The sequence below is a fragment of the Bufo bufo genome, chromosome 5 (genome assembly GCF_905171765.1).
Source record: "Bufo bufo chromosome 5, aBufBuf1.1, whole genome shotgun sequence".
In the NCBI taxonomy this organism is placed as follows: domain Eukaryota; kingdom Metazoa; phylum Chordata; class Amphibia; order Anura; family Bufonidae; genus Bufo; species Bufo bufo.
The window spans coordinates 217777225-217797547 of NC_053393.1; the positions used below are offsets into that span (position 1 = coordinate 217777225).

The window sequence follows — 20323 nt, forward strand, 5'->3', positions numbered from 1 at the left end:
GCTTGTCGGAACTCTTAGCCCGCCAGCTTTTACCATACAAGCTGGTGGAGTCTGAGGCCTTCAAAAAATTTGTAGCTATTGGGACACCGCAGTGGAAGGTACCCAGCCGAAATTTATTTTCACAAAAGGCAATCCCCAACCTGTACTCTATTGTGCAAAAGGAAGTCATGGCATGTCTGGCACACAGTGTTGGGGCAAGGGTCCATCTGACCACTGATACCTGGTCTGCAAAGCACGGTCAGGGCAGGTATATCACCTACACTGCACATTGGGTAAACCTGATGACGGCTGCCAAACATGGAATGTGTGGCTCTGCAGAGGAGTTGGTGACGCCTGCTGCCACCTCCTCTACTCCTCCTACTCCATCCTCTTCCATAACCTCCTCGGCTGAGTCCTCTTCTGCTGCTGCGTCTTGCTCCACATCAACTGCTCCCCAGGGGCTATTCCACATCTTGGATACGACAGTGTCACACCGTCTTGGGGTTGGCTTGCCTGAAAGCTGAGAGTCACACCGGACCAGCACTCCTGTCCGCCCTGAACGCACAGGTGGATCAGTGGCTGACTCCGCACCAACTGGAGATCGGCAAAGTGGTGTGTAACAACGGAAGCAATTTATTGGCGGCATTGAATTTGTGCAAGTTTACACATGTGCCGTGCATGGCACATGTCTTGAATCTGATTGTACAACGCTTTGTGCATAAGTACCCAGGCTTACAGGACGTCCTCAAGCAGGCCAGGAAGGTGTGTGGCTATTTCAGGTGTTCCTACATGGCTATGGCGCACTTTTCAGATATCCAGCGGCGAAACAACTTGCCAGTGAGGCGCTTGATTTGCGACAGCTCGACACGTTGGAATTCAACACTCCTAATGTTCGACCGCCTGCTCCAACAAGAAAAAGCCATCAACGAGTATTTGTATGACCGGGGTGCTAGGACAGCCTCTGCGGAGCTGGGAATTTTTTTGCCACGTTACTGGACGCTCATGCGCAATGCCTGTAGGCTCATGCGTCCTTTTGAGGAAGTGACAAACCTAGTCAGTCGCACCGAAGGCACCATCAGCGACATCATCCCATTTGTTTTCTTCCTGCAGCGTGCCCTGCGAAGAGTGCTGGATCAGGCCGTAGATGAGCGTGAAGAGGAAGAGTTGTGGTCACCATCACCACCAGAAACAGCCTTATCAGCATCGCTTGCTGGACCTGCGGCAATGCTGGAAGAGGAGTCTGAGGAAGAGGAGTCAGAGGAGGAATGTGGCTTTGAGGAGGAGGAGGAGGAAGACCAACCACAGCAGGCATCCCAGGGTGCTCGTTGTCACCCATCTGGTACCCGTTGTGTTGTACGTGGCTGGGGGGAAGAACAGACCTTCAGTGAGATTAGTGAGGACGAGGAACAGGACATAAGTAGCTCGGCATCCAACCTTGTGCAAATGGGGTCTTTCATGCTGTCGTGCCTGTTGAGGGACCCTTGTATAAAAAGGCTGAAGGAGAACGACCTGTACTGGGTGGCCACGCTACTAGACCCCCGGTATAAGCAGAAAGTGCCTGAAATGTTACCGAATTACCGGAAGTTGGAAAGGATGCAGCAGTTCCAAAATAAATTAAAAAGTATGCTTTACAGAGCATATAAGGGTGATGTCACAGCACAACGGGAATCTAACAGGGGAAGAGGTGAAAGTAATCCTCCTCCTACCACGACCATGCCGGCAAGGACAGGTTGCTTTACAGACGTGTTGTTGATGGAGGACATGCAGAGCTTTTTAAGTCCTACGCATCGCCACAGCCCTTCGGGGTCCACCCTCAGAGAACGACTCGACCGACCGGTAGCAGACTACCTCGCCTTAACTGCAGATATCGACACTCTGAGGAGCGATGAACCCCTTGACTACTGGGTGTGCAGGCTTGACCTGTGGCCTGAGCTATCCCAATTTGCGATAGAACTTCTGGCCTGCCCCGCTTCAAGTGTTCTGTCAGAAAGTACCTTCAGCGCAACAGGAGGTATTGTCACTGAGAAGAGAAGTCTCCTAGGTCAAAAAAGTCTAGATTACCTCACCTTTTATTAAGATGAATGAGGCATGGATCCCGAAGAGACTGACAGTGGGCGATACATTTGACTAAAAAAGGCCTGATGAGATGAGCTGCCTTGGGCTAAAGATGGTCCACACACTGCTGTATTTTATCTCTGCATGCCGGATGACTTGCGTGACTTATCCGCCACCAACTAGGGTTCAAGCCGCAATGTTTTAGTGCACTTTCTGCCTGGAAAACAATACCGGCTGCAACAATACCTAATTTTTCAGGCATGTGTACATGCCTAATTTTTCTGGCCTCTGGTGCTGCACTGTGGCTGCAAAAACAAAACAAAAAAAGGCACATACATGTGTCAATTCCCCTTCTTGATCGTTACCTTGTTGTGGTGAAGGGGCTTGCGTATCACAATGAAGTGACCACCTCTATGAGTGTGTTGGCAATGGCAATGTTGGCACACCCCAGATGATAAGGTCGTTGCTTCATTGTGAACAGACCAAAAGCGATTGGCTGGATAATTTTGCATAGAAAAAACATTAATTTTCTTTGTGATCATCTAAGGTGATCATTAAAGCCTACTAGGCCAACAATGGGCCCACACTGCAGAATCATTGTTTTCTGGGTCACTTAACTGTCACTGAACTACCTCAGCACGACCATAGGCTTTGAAAAAACCCCATCGCCTGCAATCTCCCAAACGTGCGCACGAGCACAGTCATCACTATACCAAGATTGACGCATAGAGGAATAAAATTTATGTCATGAGTGTGTCAACTATTGACAACTCTTTGCGGTTGTCTAAAATCTATTCCACACACGTCCCCTGATAGGGGACGTAACAGGGATTAAACTGATATGAGTGGTATGTTAAGTAGTACTATTCCTATCAGTTTAATCCCTGTTATGTCCCCTATCAGGGGCCGGTCTATGTAATAGATTTTAGGAACCGGGAGATGGAAAAAGATGCTTGGTTGGGCCTCCTGCTTCCAATTTGGGGCACTGTGCGTGCGCCGTGCAATGTACTGTGCCACCAGATATGAGTAGTGTGTTAAGTAGTAGTATTCCTATCTGGTGGCACAGTACATTGCACGGCGCACGCGCAGTGCCCCAAATTGGAAGTAGGAGGACCAACCAAGCATCTTTTTCCATCTCCCGGTTCCTAAAATCTATTACATAGACCAGCCCCTGATAGGGGACATAACAGGGATTAAATTGATAGGAATAGTACTACTTAACATACCACTCCTATTGGGATTGCACAGTACATTACACGGCACACGCGCAGTGCCCCAAATTGGAAGTAAGAGGACCGACCAAGCATCTTTTTCCATCTCCCGGTTCCTAAAATCTATTCCATACACCGGCCCCTGATAGGGGACAAAACAGAGATTAAACTGTTAAGAACAGATTTTTTTTTTATTTAAAAAAGACAGCCTCTGCAGAGCTGGGTATTTTTTGGGCGCGTTACTGAACGCTCATGCACAATGGCTGTAGGCTCATGCGTCCTTTTGCGGAGGTGACAAACCTGGTCAGTCAAACCCAAGGCAACATCATCGACCTCATCCCATATGCGTTTTTTCTGGAGCGTGCCCTGCGAAGAGTGCTGGATCAGGCCATAGATGAGCATGAAGAGGAAGAGTTGTGGTCACCATCACCACCAGAAGCAGCCTTGTCGTCGTCGATTGCTGGACCTGCAGCAACGCAGAGAGAGGAGTCTGAAGAAGAGGAGTCAGAGGAGGAAGGTGGCTTTGAGGAGGTGGAAGACCAACCACAGCAGGCGTCCCAGGGGGCTTGTTGTCACCTTTCAGGGACCCTTGGTGTTGTACGTGGCTGGGTGGAGGAAGAGACTTTCAATGATGTCAGTGAGGACTAGGAACGGGACATGGCTAGCTTGGTATCCAACCTTGTGCAAATGGGGAGTTTGTGGTTGTGCAAATGGACTGTTTGCGGTGCTTTAAACGGGGAGTTTGGTCTGTCAGAGTTTGGTCTGTCACTGTGAAGCGGGCGTAACCCTTGCACTACCTGATCGATACAACATCATACCTGATCGTATACACACACTGGATGTTTTCAAGCACGTTATTCCAAACAATTTAGGAATGTTAGGTGATTTATGCCCTTTATGGATTAAAACCTGACTCTGCGTCAACTACGTAATTTTCCATGGGAGTTTTGCTATGGATCCCCCTCCGGCATGCCACAGTCCAGGTGTTAGTCCCCTTGAAACAACTTTTCCATCACTATTGTGGCCAGAAAGAGTCCCTGTGGGTTTTAAAATTCGCCTGCCTATTGAAGTCTATGGCGGTTCGCCCGTTCGCGAACATTTGCAAAAATTCACGGAACGTAATTTGGGGGCAATAATAGGACATGTTCTATCTTTCAACAGAGCGGAAGAACGAAAATACGAAAATAGAATGCATACAGAGTACATTCCATTTTTTTTTTTTTTTTTTGCCGAACCACTGAAATGAATGGTTCAGTATGCAGAACGCAAAAAAACGGCCCGTAAACAGAAAAAAAGTGTGTGTGTATGTATGTGTATATATATATATATATATATATATATATATATATATATATGTATGTATGTGTATATATGTATGTATATATAAACAAAAAATCGGACTGCACTCCAAGCATTTCTTCAAAGAAGTTAGTTTTTATTCACCCATAAGGTGGCAAAGCGACGTTTCGGCTCAAGCATGAGCCTTTCTCAAGCTCATGCTTGAGCCGAAACGTCGCTTTGCCACCTTATGGGTGAATAAAAACTAACTTCTTTGAAGAAATGCTTGGAGTGCAGTCCGATTTTTTGTCTTCTAAAGTGGGTAAGCACCTTTTTACCATACTTGGACATTGCACCCGTCTATTTTTCCATACTATCCAGGGTGGTGCTGCCAGTGGTTTTTTCTGATTATATATATATATATATATATATATATATATATATATATATATATATATATATATATATATATATATATATATATATATATATATAGTACGAGAAAAATGGCGGCACTGGTGAAAATGACTGTAGAAAGTAGGGTGCACGTCCCAAGGGGAATAGGCTTCTTACCCCAATGTATAAATACCGGAAAAACGAGCGGCACTCCGTAGAATATAGAAAAGTGAACCTTTAATCACCCAGAGGTGCAACGTTTCGGCTCTGCTCTTGAGCCTTTTTCATACTTGAAAAAGGCTCAAGAGCAGAGCCGAAACGTTGCACCTCTGGGTGATTAAAGGTTCACTTTTCTATATTCTACGGAGTGCCGCTCGTTTTTCCGGTATTTATATATATATATATATATATATATACACACTTGAGAAAATTCAGGGCAGCACACCTTGTGAAGCAGCCAAAGTGATGATATAAAAATAAATAAATACACTGCAGCACTTCCAGTAGGTGAAAAACAGTGGGATCCTTTATGGGTGAATAAAGGATCCCACAGTTTTTCACCTACTGGATGTGCTGCGGTGTGTGTGTATTATTATAATATATATATATATATATATATATATATATATATATATATATATATATATATATATATATTCTACACTATACACTGCTCAAAAAAATAAAGGGAACACTTAAACAACACAATGTAACTCCAAGTCAATCACACTTCTGTGAAATCAAACTGTCCACTTAGGAAGCAACACTGAGTGACAATCAATTTCACATGCTGTTGTGCAAATGGGATAGACAACAGGTGGAAATTATAGGCAATTAGCAAGACACCACCAATAAAGGAGTGGTTCTGCAGGTAATGACCACAGACCACTTCTCAGTTCCTATGCTTCCTGGCTGATGTTTTGGTCACTTTTGAATGCTGGCGGTGCTTTCACTCTAGTGGTAGCATGAGACAGAATCTACAACCCACACAAGTGGCTCAGGTAGTGCAGCTTATCCAGGATGGCACATCAATGCGAGCTGTGGCAAGAAGGTTTGCTGTGTCTGTCAGCGTAGTGTCCAGAGCATGGAGGCACTACCAGGAGACAGGCCAGTACATCAGGAGACGTGGAGGAGGCCATAGAAGGGCAACAACCCAGCAGCAGGACCGCTACCTCCGCCTTTGTGCAAGGAGGAACAGGAGGAGCACTGCCAGAGCCCTGCAAAATGACCTCCAGCAGGCCACAAATGTGCATGTGTCTGCTCAAACGGTCAGAAACAGACTCCATGGGGGTGATATGAGGGCCCGACGTCCACAGGTGGGGGTTGTGCTTACAGCCCAACACCGTGCAGGACGTTTGGCATTTGCCAGAGAACACCAAGATTGGCAAATTCGCCACTGGCGCCCTGTGCTCTTCACAGATGAAAGCAGGTTCACACTGAGCACATGTGACAGACGTGACAGAGTCTGGAGACGCCGTGGAGAACGTTCTGCTGCCTGCAACATTCTCCAGCATGAGCGGTTTGGCATTGGGTCAGTAATGGTGTGGGGTGGCATTTCTTTGGAGGGCCGCACAGCCCTCCATGTGCTCGCCAGAGGTAGCCTGACTGCCATTAGGTACCGAGATGAGATCCTCAGACCCCTTGTGAGACCATATGCTGGTGCGGTTGGCCCTGGGTTCCTCCTAATACAAGACAATGCTAGACCTCATGTGGCTGGAGTGTGTCAGCAGTTTCTGCAAGACGAAGGCATTGATGCTATGGACTGGCCCGCCCGTTCCCCAGACCTGAATCCAATTGAGCACATCTGGGACATCACGTCTCGCTCTATCAACCAACGTCACGTTGCACCACAGACTGTCCAGGAGTTGGCAGATGCTTTAGTCCAGGTCTGGGAGGAGATCCCTCAGGAGACCGTCTGCCACCTCATCAGGAGCATGCACAGGTGTTGTAGCGAGGTCATACAGGCACGTGGAGGCCACACACACTACTGGGCCTCATTTTGACTTGTTTTAAGGACATTACATCAAAGTTGGATCAGCCTGTAGTGTGTTTTTCCACTTTAATTTTGAGGGTGACTCCAAATCCAGACCTCCATGGGTTAAAAATTTTGATTTCCATATTTTTTTATTTTTGTGTGATTTTGTTGTCAGCACATTCAACTATGTAAAGAACAAAGTATTTCAGAAGAATATTTAATTAATTCAGATCTAAGATGTGTTATTTTTGTGTTCCCTTTATTTTTTTGAGCTGTGTGTGTGTGTGTGTGTGTGTGTGTGTGTGTGTGTGTGTGTGTGTGTGTATATATATATATATATATAAATATTATATACACACATACACACACACACACATAAGCTGAACTCAAAGATCTGAAACATTTTCTACATACACAAAAGACCCATTACTCTCAAATATTGTTCACAAATCTCTCTAAATCTGTGTTAATGAGCAGTTCTCCTTTGCCGAGATAATCTATCCCGCCTCACAGGTGTGACATATCAAGGTGCTGATTAGACAGCATGAATATTGCACAGGTCTGCCTTAGACTGCTCACAAAAGACCACTCTGAAATGTGCAGTTTGATCACACAGCACAATGCCACAGATGTCGCAACGTTTGAGAGAGCGTGCAATTGGCATGCTGACTGCAGGAATGTCTACCAGAGCTGTTGCCCGTGCAATGAATGTTCAATTCTCTACCATAAGCCGTCTCTAAAGGCGTTTCAGAGAATTTTGCAGTACATCCAACCGGCCTTACAATCGCAGATCACGTGTAACCACACCAGCCCAGGACCTCCACATCCAGCATGTTCACCTCCATGATCATCTGAGACCAGCCACCCGGACAGCTGCAGCAACAATCGGTTTGCATAACCAAAGAATTTCTGCACAAACCATCTCAGGGAAGCTCATCTGCATGCTCTTCGTCCTCATCGGGGTCTGGACCTGACTGCAGTTCGTCGTCTTAACCGACTTGAGTGGGCAAATGCTCACATTCAATGGCGTTTGGCACGTTGGAGAGGCGTTCTGTTCATGGATGAGTCCCGGTTTTCACTGTTCAGGGCAGATGGCAGACAGCATGTGTGGCGTCCTGTGGGTGAGCGGTTTGCTGACGTCAACGTTGTGGATCGAGTGGCCCATGGTGGCGGTAGGGTTATGGTATGGGCATGCATATGTTATGGACAACGAACACAGGTGTTTTTTATTGATGGCATTTTGAATGCACAGAGATACCGTGACGAGATCCTGAGGCCCACTGTTGTGCCATTCATCCACGACCATCACCTCATGCTGCAGCATGATAATGCACGACCCCATATTGCAAGGATCTGAACATGATTCCTGGAAGCTGAAAACATCCCAGTTCTTGCATGGCCAGCATACACACGGACATGTCACCCATTGAGCATGTTTGGGATGCTCTGGATCGGCGTATACGACAGTGTGTTCCAGTTCCTGCCAATATTCTGCAACTTCGCACAGCTATTGAAGAGGAGTGGACCAACATTCCACAGGCCACAATCAACAACCTGATCAACTCTAGGCAACGGAGATGTGTCGCACTGCGTGAGGCAAATGGTGGCCACACCAGATACTGACTGGTTTTCTAAGGCAAAACTGTGCACATATCAGAGTGGGCTTTTATTGTGGGCAGTCTAAGGCACACCTGTGCAATATTCATGCTGTCTAATCAGCACCTTGATATGCCACACCTGTGAGGTGGGATGGATTATCTTGGCAAAGGAGAAGTGCTCACTAACACAGATTTAGACAGGTTTGTGAACAATATTTGAGAGTAATGGGTCTTTTGTGTATGTAGAAAATGTTTCAGATCTTTGTTAATTCCGGTATTGAGATCTGGCAAAACCTGAATTAAACGGATCCGTTTTTATTTTGCACATCAGGATGCATCTGTTCATGTACATTGAAAGTCAATGGGTGACAGATCCATTTTTTTTTTAATTTTTTTTTTAGGATCCTAAAAAATTGACTTGCGTTGTTTTTAGTGACCCAGTTTGTTCCATTTCTATGACCGGACACAAAACTGCAACTTTCAGCAGTTTTGTGTCTGGTCACAAAACAGAATGCTAACGGAACGGAAGACATCCTGAACGGATCTCATTCCATTCAGAATGAATGAGGACTAAATGGATATGTTTTTTTCCGGTTTTGAGATCCTCTGTTGGATCTCAATACCGGAAAACAACAACACAAACAGGCCTAAGTCATAGATAATTCTTAGAGTACTTAAAAAAACACAATGTAGAGTCAATTAATGTACGGTAGGTTTCAAAGCAGGGACAAAGTTTCACAATACTGTCTCTTAGCCCAGTGTTCTGCACAAGTTAGGTGGCATTCACACAAACGTAGTTTGGTTCCGCATCCGAGCCGCAAAAAAATCTGTGTGCTGTCCGCATCCGTTGCTCCGTTCCATGGCCCCGCATAAATTATAGATCATGTCCTATTCTTGTTCATTTTGCAGACAAGAATAGGCATTTCTATAATGGGCTGCCTGTTCTGTTCCACAAATTGCAGAAGGCACACGGGCGGCATCCATGTTTTGCAGACTGCAAAACAAGGCACGTTCGTGTGCATGAGCCCTTAGGGTGACATTTTTAATAGTCTTTAATGGCAGGTGTTTGTTTTTATTGCATCCAGAAAATTAATTTGGATAGTAATTTTAATATTTAAGAACAACAAAACATTGTAGATTACCTATCAGTTATTACTGTCATTTGGTAATATGTACTTTTTTAACCTAAAGGAAAAAGCAGATCGAAACTCCTGTGGGTATATACAACTCCAAGGTGAATACAGAGGCACCTCGACGCCAAGCATTTTTCAAGAAGGGAAGAAAGGCTAACGAGTCCCATATCTACGCAGTCATTGATGATACCATGGTCTATGGCCACCTCTTACCAGAAACCGAGGGAACGCATCCAGAGGTTGATGTGTACCAACCTTTTGAGGGTCCCATGGGTGATGCTCCACCTGTTCCCCCAATCACTTTCCCTAATGGAAACGCCAAAGAAGATGTAAAGGATGGAAGTGACGATATCATGGATGAACCTCTTGCTCTTTCAATGAAAGATAATGAGATTTACATATTCTCTCAATCAATTTCAAGGCACCCAGTGGAAAACGAAGATACTAGTATACCTTACATGGACGATTCGAGAAGTGGAACTACATCTGTGTGATGTGTCCAAGAAAGACAGATGTTATTTATTTTATATCTTATGAGACAAATGCAGATGAGACATGTATAATGTCCAGCGAGATGTCGAGCACCCTGAAATGACTCCTATCTGTAGCACAGTGCTACAGTCTTCACAGAGCAACAGCTAAGTAATGTAAATAACTTCAGCAGCTACAAGACACTGCTTAAAGTGGATGAAATCCATAAGGAGCACAACATTGTACATTTTTGTTTTTAATTTATAGAAATGTGTGAAATATGTATCTGCTTGAGTACTATACTTTGTAAACCGTTTTTTCATGAAATTTAAGGGTACAAGGTTAGAAAAAAGATTTTACTTTCTTCCAAAAACAGTACCCCACCAGTCCAATAAAGGTGAGCTGCAATACCAGAAACAACCATTGAAGGAGGGTGGCACTGTTTTTGAAAGTAAGTAGTTAGGTTCTTCTAATTATATACAACCCCTTAAGTACTTTAATATACTTGAGTTCCATATTCAACTAGCTCCCTCAGCCTTCAATAAAAGATGAACCTTAAAGGGAACATGTCTCCTATAATTTATTTTTCTGCCAGTTAAAACCAGATGGTGACGCACATACTTTTTTAAAATCTGTTCTTATTTTATGATTGTATATTTTTTATTCTATTTCCTGATTATGAGGGCAGCCAACTATTTTTTTTTTTTTTTAAATCAGATCATTTTTATTGAACATTTTACAGTGTAAATACACGTTTTTCCACAATACATACAAGGATGACATAGAGACATATTGTCCATAGGACTAGTAACAAAAAGGGCACCAAATTATGTGTATTAATCCAGTTCCAATCCAACCCCCCCTCCCCATCCCACCCCACCCTAACCTACAAAATACAAAGGCACATTTTTAAACATTTCTATTCAGACATCGAAACGACAGCCATGGATCCCACAATTTTTCAAATTTCGCTGGACATCCACGCTTCTGGTACACCATCCGTTCATAACTCAGCATTGTGTCAACCGCACTTAGGAATTCGCCTAGGATTGGCGGCGCTGTCTGTATCCAATGTAGGGCTATTAACTTCCTAGCGACATATAACATTCTCCCTATAGCTATTTTATGCACCTGCCTAGTGGCCAATTCAGAGACATATCCTAACACACACACTTTCGGGTCAGAGGGTATTCGTACCTTGTATACATCCTGTATTGTCTGACGTACCAACTCCCAGTATCTCCCTAACCTCTCACACGTCCACATCATATGCAACAGATCTGCAGACACCACAGAACATCTTGGACATTCATCCGTGGGTCTGAACCCTATACGAAACAAAAAAACCGGTGTTTTGTAGACCCTATGGACAATAAACAGTTGCGAGAGTTTACGTCCTTCACTCAACGAAGAGAGAGGTATCGCCTCCAGTATGTCAGACCATTGGTCATCAGTTAATTCGCCAACATCTTTCTCCCATTTACTTTTAGCCGTAAGAGGATGTGACATTAGAAACTTCTCAAGCAGCAACTTGTATATACAGGAAATCATACCTCTCCTCGCCCCCCTGGACAGAATCTGGTGCAGTGCAGCATCTCTCCCAGCCACCACAGTCGTACCTTTAAATGTGGAGTTGTATGCATGTCTCTCCTGAAGGTACTTATAAAAGTGAGTTCTAGGCAGATCATACTTCTCTTGAAATCTGGCAAATGACATGAACTTCTTTTCCTCCAAAAGATGGCCCAACCTCAGAATACCCTTCCTTTTCCATGCCCCAAACTCAGACAGGGAGAGGAATTCCGGCAGCACAGGATTGCCCCACAGTGGAGTATATTCCGTATTGCCGAAAACCCCCCTCAGGAGCTTGACCTTATTCCATACGGACTGCATCAAGTGTCCCAAATCGCCCATCGGACCACTCTTTCCAGCCCCCCTAGTCTCCAGGATCATCATTAGGTCATTAGAAGACAAGCAATGTTTAAACAACTGACACGACATCTCACTTGACTCCAGTTCCATCCACCCCTTAAAATGTTGGCTTTGTGCAGCCAGGAAGTACACCCAGGGGTTTGGGACTGCAAGGCCCCCTTTTGTTTTAGGATATTGCAACGTTTCAAGCTTAATTCTCGGTTGCCCCTTCCGCCATATGAGCTCCCTGAAAGTAGCATTGATAGGAACAAATTTGGATTTTGACAGCCAGACCGGGGAGTTATGTAGAACATAGAGTAGCTGGGGCATCAACACCATTTTAATGAGATTAGCTCTTCCCGCCACCGACAGATATAGTTTACACCATGCCTTAGTCTTATTACGAAATTTGATAACCAACGGGTCAAAATTAAGGCGCCCAAAGTCTCGGATTTTCGGAGATATATGAATACCCAAATACTTAAAGGTCGCTACACATGGAATATTTCTGTCTCTCACTGTCTGTGATTGCACTTGCCCGTCGAGCAGCATAATCGCCGACTTACTCCAGTTAATAGTCAGACCCGACAGATCCCCGAAGCAATCAATGATTTTCATAGCCGCTTCCAACGATGGACCAGTATCTCCCAGAAAAAGCAAGGTGTCATCTGCATACATCGCCACTTTATTATTAACTGTCCCATATTGGAACCCCCGGATGTCCATTGATTTACGAATTGCTGCGGCTAATGGCTCAATCGCAACTGCAAATAGCAGAGGCGACAGCGGGCACCCCTGTCTAGTACCCCGACCCAGACAGAACTTGGGGGACACCCCTCCATTCGCCCTGATACATGCTTCGGGCTTAGAGTAGAGCACCCGAACCCAGGATATATACTCATCTCCAAATCCCATATATGCCATAACTCTCCACAGGAATCGCCACTCAATGCTGTCAAAGGCCTTGGCCGCATCTAATGAAAGGATAGCTCTATCTCCAACATTATCAGCTGGAAGTTGAATACTGGCAAACACTCTTCTAATATTAATTGACGTTGATTTCTGAGGCATGAAGCCAGTCTGGTCAGAGTGTATGATAGACAGAATCACTTTAGACAGACGCATGGCCAAGACCTTTGCAAGCAACTTAACATCAGTGGAGAGTAACGATATCGGTCTATATGAGTCAGGGAGAGAGTGATCCTTGTCCGGTTTAGGAATGACTACTATTACCGCCTCCTGCATAGACGGAGGAAGCTCCCCCCTCTCCTTGGAACAATTGAATACCTTCAGAAGTTCCGGGAGCAACACTTCCGCAAAGGACTTATAAACTTCCGCCGGAAGCCCATCCAAACCCGGAGCCTTGTCATTAGCCATAGCAGCCAATGCCGCCTTCAATTCTTCTAGCTCAATCGGCTCCTCTAACCGCATACTGTCTTCCCTAGAAAGCTTAGGAAGATCTAAAGTGGCCAAAAAGGTGTCGATCTCCTCATCTGAGCATGTCACCCTGGAAGCATACAGAGAGGAATAAAAATTATTTAGTATATTCAGAATGTTATCCGTATCACGCCTGAGGACGCCGCCAGCATCTAACAGGCCAGATATACATTGTGATCCTTGCTGCGCTTTTGCGATAACAGAGAGCATATGGCCTACACTCTCACCTTCAGTAAAAAATTGCTGCTTGTAAAACAGTCGTTTCCTCTCTGCTACCTCCAAAAGGTGACACCTCAACTCCTCCTGCCTAGTCTTCAAGGTATTGCTTGTCATGATAGAAGGATTTAACACAAAAGCTTCCTCCGCTATCTTCATATTGTCATGTTTCTGCCGATCAAGCTCTCTAGATTTAGATTTAATCCGACTGACTGTTTTAATAAAGGATCCTCTGAGGAAGGCCTTCATCGCATCCCAGACGACTAACGAAGACGCAGTCCCTTCGTTTATACAAAAATATTCTCTAAGGGATTGAAGCATATCGGACGGGTCCCCCATCAGTTTTAACCAAAAGGCATTAAGTCACCAGTATCTAACCCCCGGCCTGGCTGTCACAGAGATATCAAGGGCGATGCTAAATAAGGAATGGTCAGATAGGGTCCTAGAAAGATACTCTGAGGTCTGTACAAACGGGAACATATGAGCATTTACCAGACCCAGGTCTATACGCGACAGGGAGCCATATGTCGAGGAGCAACACGAGTACTTCCTGTCCAGGGGGTGGGTCTCTCTCCATACATCCATCAGACCTACTTCCCTCAGTATTCTTGCAAACGAGGTTTCACCCGTACTACTACCACTAGGTGTGATCTGGCATCTATCAAGCGAACTGTCGAGTACATTATTAAAATCTCCCACTATTAACATTGGAAGTTCAGGAAACTCTGCCATGAATTCTATAAGCTTCCTTAAAGGCACCGAGGAAAATGGTGGGGGTATATAGATTGTTGCTAACACCATTCTCATCCCTTGGACCACACAATGCATTCCTATAAACCTTCCCTCTTCATCCACACATACCCTCAGGCATTCAAATATGATATTCTTATGAACTAAGATACTAACCCCCCTGGAATGCGAGGAGAAGACGGAATGCACCGAATAACCCAACCACGGCTTTTGCATGACATGTATAGATTGTTTGGTCATATGCGTTTCTTGCAAGCATATTATTGCCGGCTGATATCTAGACAGGTAACGGAACAGACCGTGTCTCTTTGTAGCATCCGCCATTCCCCTCACATTCCAGCTAAGTATTCTCGTAACAGGTCCCATAAGAATGCATACATATATAAAAGTACATTTGAGATCTACAACTTTCCACCTCCCAGCAGCCGCGGGGAAAAACAATGTTAAATACCAGATTACAGATTCCCATCTCTTCTCTTTTTCCCCCCCGGACAAAATATACCAGGACTGTACGTTTCAGCATTTTAGAATTGCCATCATAAGCACCTTTAACGATAATAACCCCCGCTATTCCCATCCCCCCTCCCTCCCCCCACCCAACTATCCCTCCCCAGGCAATGAACATATACAGCATAATTAGATTCAGTAATGAACTTGGGGCCAACATTGTGAACCTGGCCCAACAGCGCCTGAAGCAGCACAGCATCCAGCACGATACCGTACGCAGGCACATTAGAAAGGTGGGGAGCAGCCTCGGGCGTATGCTCTACCCACAAATTTCTTCAGCAACCGGCTAAAGAAAAAAGAAAATGTCCACAACGGTGGGTGGACGGTCCAGTGGACATCAGAACTTCAATCAGGAGCAGGAATGTCCAACAGTCTCAGGTGTCTGTTGATGGAATCCTAAGGCGACGCTCATTTTGATCCAGCCACTTGACCGCAGCGTCCGAGTCCTCAAAGAACACCGCGGATCCAAACGCCACCACCCTGAGCCTGGCCGGGAACATCATGGAGTACTGTACTTGCAAATCTCTCAGCCTCCGTTTAATCTCCACAAAGCGAGCTCTTTTTTTCTGTACATCCGACGAATAGTCAGGGAACAGAGACACCTGCACTCCAATTTTTAAATCAGGATGAGACCTTGCGGCCCTCAGTATAGTGTCTCTGTCTCGATAGTGCAGGATTTTGGCCAGTATTGGACGTGGCGGACGTCCTGGCGGCAAAGGCCTGGTGGGGACCCTATGTGCTCGTTCCACAGCATAAAGTGCAGAGAGTCCTCTATCACGGAATTTTTCCGCAAGCCATTTTTCAATAAAATCAGTAGCCTCTGGGCCCTCAGATTTCTCAGGAATGCCCACCAGCCTTATATTGTTGCGGCGAGAGCGGTTTTCTAGGTCGTCTGTTTTAGCATAGAGTGCCGCTATATCCTTTGACGCAGCCCGGCTCTCTCTCTGTAGGGTAACAGCCCCATCTTCCAGATCCGAGACCCTCCTCTCTACCTCTGAGGTGCGTTCAGCCACTTTATGCAGGTCATGACGGATAATGGACATGTCCGCTTTTAGACTTCCAATATTAATATTCATGTTCTGGAGGGTGGCGTTGCAGCAAGCAATAGCTGCCATCACATCTTTCAAGGTGGGCTCAGGGGCATTAATCACTGGCAGGCACTTCTCAGTGCTGCACCCGCTGACACTCGCCCCCCCCCTCATGCTGAGCTGGGAATTGCTGGTCGTCATTACAGGGGCCATCTTGCTCCCCTAAGCCTTCCTCCACTTGTGCCAGGGTGTCCTCTCCTTCTCCCCATACCTGACTGGGGGACTGGTGTGACTTGTGAGCGAAGCGCTCTAGCCGCGCTGCCGCTCCCTGACTCACCGCCGCCCTCAGATCAGGCCACTCTTCCTCCTCAGCGCCATCTTGGGATTTTGCCTCTCTGTCCTGCCGGCTCGGCGTTTTGCCTCTCTTTGCAGGCATAATGATTTTTCTCAGCACCGGACCGCTTGCTGGCTATGTCCCCCGCTCCTTCAGGTGTTGTAAGGATATATCTCCACCGTTTTAGGTATTATAGACAGGATACTTGCCGGAGCTAGTGCGGCATGCGTCCTACTCCATGCGCCGCTAGGCTCCGCCCCCCAGCCAACTATTTTTAACAGCATTTAGAGAGATGCTTTACAGCAGCTGCCATGAACTATAGACACGATGGACTGAAGGGGCCTCATTGAATTCTATGGGAAAGTTTTCTAGGCATGTTCTGTGACCTCTGCAGAGGTCAATGTACAAGGAAAGAATAGATATGCTTTTACAATCACCTATTGTGTATGTTGGGATCCTTTTTTTTATCTCTGTATGTAGGGGTTATCTGTCATTGTAATCATGCCTATAATGATAAAAAGTGATCTGTACTGACCAAGAAGTAGTGCCTATTATTAGGCTTAGTAGCCAGCGTCAAAACTGCAGGACTTTTTTTTTTTTTTTTTAGGTCATGGAAAATTTAAAAAAATCACACATTCTTTGAACATAAATTTAACATGATTTAAATAAAATTCTCTGATGACACATTTCCTTTAAAAGTACTCTTCTGGGCTGAAATTATACATGCCGTTTATGTGGCATTTTTGAGTCACTTCTGGGAGTGGATACTAAAAGAAGGAAAAGTATCAAGAAAAGACTAATACATCTCCTCTCCCTTCCTATGTATAGCTCAAAAGCTGTCTCTCTAAGGGCTTCTGCACACGGCCATTGGTCGGCCATTCCATGCATTGGGGACCGCAATTTGCCAGCCCCGTGATCCGTCCACACAGCAAAAAAAAATAGAAGAGAGCAAAACAAATCCCAAAATATTCTTTAAATATATAAATGCTAAAAAACCAAGGTCTAAGCAGGTAGGTCCCCTAAATAAGTCACTGAAGATAAAGAAAAGGCAGAGTTATTAAATTAGTTTTTTTTAGCTCTGTATATACAAAAGAAGAGAAAGGAGCTGATATCTGTGGTGCTGGGGCTGTTAGTAAATCCAGTGATATACTCAACTGGCTAACTGTAGATATTGTCCAAGATAAGTTAAATAAGGTAAATGTGAATAAGGCTCCGGGTCCAGATGGATTACACCCAAGAGTGCTTAAAGAGCTCAGTTCAGTCATTGCTGTGCCCCTGTTTATAATTTTTAAAGGTTCTCTAGGCACTGGTACAGTGCAAAATTATTGGCGCAAGGCAAATGTGGTGTCCATAGTAAAAAAAGGATCAAGGTCCTCCACAGGTAATTATAGACCTTTTTGGTTCTATTTTGTGTGCCTGAAATCCCCCTCTAAGAAGGTAGACTGGTTTTGTGATTTTGATTACCTTTCCTCAGGATATGTCATCAATATGACATCATGGTGGTCTGACTCTCGCAGCTGCTTGAAGGGGCCATGGCACCCATGCAAGTTCTGCTTTCTGTATCAGCATGCCGTCTACACTGTAGTGCTGGTGCAGAGTAATTACAGCTTCCTCTCTAAATGAGACTAGGTCACTCTCGGACCATCTACCCCTACTCCTCGAGCTTTGCCTGACCCATGATAAACAAACGGGGAGGTCTCCATTTAGAGTTAACCCCTATTGGTTATCAGTAATAAAGAATCATGAAACAATACAAAAGGAAATTAACCAATTCTGGGAGGCTAATTATACTTCAGCAAAAACACAAGTAGTATGGGACACCTTCAAGGCTTATATGAGGGGAATAATGGTTAGTAATATTGCCAACCTGAGAAAGGAGTATGGGGAAAAGGAGGAAAATTTAAAAGAACAAGCTTCCTCAGCTACACAATCCTGTTATATAAATAGGACAGAGGAAAACAGGGAAACTATGCAGAAGACCACACAATCATACTCTAACTTTTTGCTGGAGAAGGCCCAACAGAGTTTATTCTTTAAGGGTCAAAAAGATTTCACCGAATCGGGGCGACCGGGGAAACTTCTATCCAGAGTTATCTCGAATCAGGAACCCAAGAAAAATATAGATAATATCCGAATGGCTAATGGGAGGATAGTTACTGGACAAAACCCTATAGAGAAAGTTTTCTTGGACTATTTCTCAGATCTTTATAGAGCCAATTGTAGGATAACGGATGAAATGATGGATGTCTACCTTGATGGTATTATTTTTCCCACTATTACTTTGGCCCAAAGGAGGGTACTTGAGGCCGCTCTCTCAATCCAGGAGCTTGAAGGGGCAATCAAACTCTGTTCGGATAACTCCACCCCCGGTTCAGACGGTCTCCCATATGAATTCTATAGTAAATATAAGGAGGTTATTCTTCCCAAATTGTTGGGGGTCTTTGCTGAATCGGTGGAGGAGGGGACCCTACCGGGTTCAATGTCGGAAGCCATGATAATATTAATTCCAAAAAAAGGTAAGGACCCCATAGATTTGGGATCCTACAGACCGATTTCATCCCAAAATAAGGGTACTCACCATAATCTTCACTGGCTTTTTGCTAACATACAGGCACCAGGGGGGTCTGCTCGCTCCATCCTGTCATTGGATGCCTCTAAGGCCTTTGACAGGGTGGAGTGGCGATTCCTGTGGAGGGTCCTGGCCAGGATGGGTTTCGGGGAGAGATTCATAAATATGATTAAATTACTGTATAGATCCCCCACGGCCAAGTTGAGTCTTAACGGGAGCCTTACTACCAGTTTTAACTTAAACAGAGGTACTCGTCAGGGCTGCCCACTATCACCACTCCTATTTGATATTTATATTGAGCCTCTGGCTCTGGCTATTAGACAGGACGCTCAAATTAAAGGATTTGGAATATTAGGAGGAGGATCGCATTTCTCTATACGCAGACGATGTCCTCTTTTTTATAGATAGCACAGAAATAACTCTCCCAAGAATTATTCGGATGGTTAAACTATTTGGTGAGGTATCAGGCCTAGACAAAAAACTGGTCGAAGACAATTTTGATGCCATTAGATCCGGTCTCCCAGAAGGAATCCTTGATTACCCAGCTAGATGTCTCTGACACTTTTAAATACTTGGGTATGATTTATATCTCCCAAGGTTGAAAATTGTGTTCAACTCAATCTGATCCCATTGATAACGAAAATTAGGGCAAAAATAGGGATTTGGTTGAGACTTCCCTTATCTAGGTCTGATCGAGTTTCACTGGTCAAGATGGTGATTCTACCCCAAATCCTCTATGTTCTTAGGAATACACCTATCTGGATAGAGGATAAATATTTTTAACTTATGGAAAGAATAATCAATGACCTAGTTTGAGGAAGGAAACGTGTGTGCCTCAAACTGGAATATTTATATAAACCTTTGGAGCAGGGGGGATTAAATCTCCCCTACTTCAAAGGTTACTTTATTGCTGCTCAGCTATGGACGTGCCATGAATGGCAAAATAGTACCTTCTTAAGTAGGTTAGTGAGAAGCTCCTCGCATAATAACATATTTACGCTTTTGGAATCCGGGTTATTGATTAATAGAGACCAGGGCCATAAAGAGACTATAAAATCACTACTGAAAATCTGGGCTACCACTAGAGCTTGGTTGGGGGTAAAGGGATCACTTACATTCACGCCTCTTTGGCATAATATTCACTTACAGACCCTAGAGGGTATAGCAACGGATCAATTTTGGCAAAAGAATGGGATTCTTTATATTACACAGGTTGTTAAGAATAGAGAGATGAAGTCATTTGTGGAACTATCACATAATATAGTGAATCTTTCATGGCTTAGGTATTTTCAGCTTCGGTCGGCACTTTTTAGTTTGAATGATAAATCACTCTTAGAAATAGATAATACTTCTCCGTTAAATGGGTGGGTAGGGAATATATCACAAAGAATGAAGATTTCAAATATATATAAATTATTACTTAAGTCACGTTTTGGAGAGACACAATCGCCGGGACAAAGTGCCTGGGAGATGGATTG

General features: G+C 44.7%; 1 protein-coding gene across 2 annotated transcripts in view; it reads left to right on the top strand.

Moving 5' to 3' along the window:
- Positions 1–10775, top strand: part of CDCP1 (CUB domain containing protein 1) — an 82422-nt gene extending 71647 nt beyond the window's left edge. The window contains exon 9 of one of the 2 annotated variants that reach the window (XM_040432945.1): positions 9684–10775. In XM_040432945.1, the coding sequence (XP_040288879.1) occupies positions 9684–10119 (436 nt within the window). In that variant the 3' untranslated portion in view covers positions 10120–10775. The remainder of the gene's footprint in view (positions 1–9683) is intronic. The other variant, XM_040432946.1, reaches the window with a different exon arrangement.
- Positions 10776–20323: the final 9548 nt, after the last annotated feature.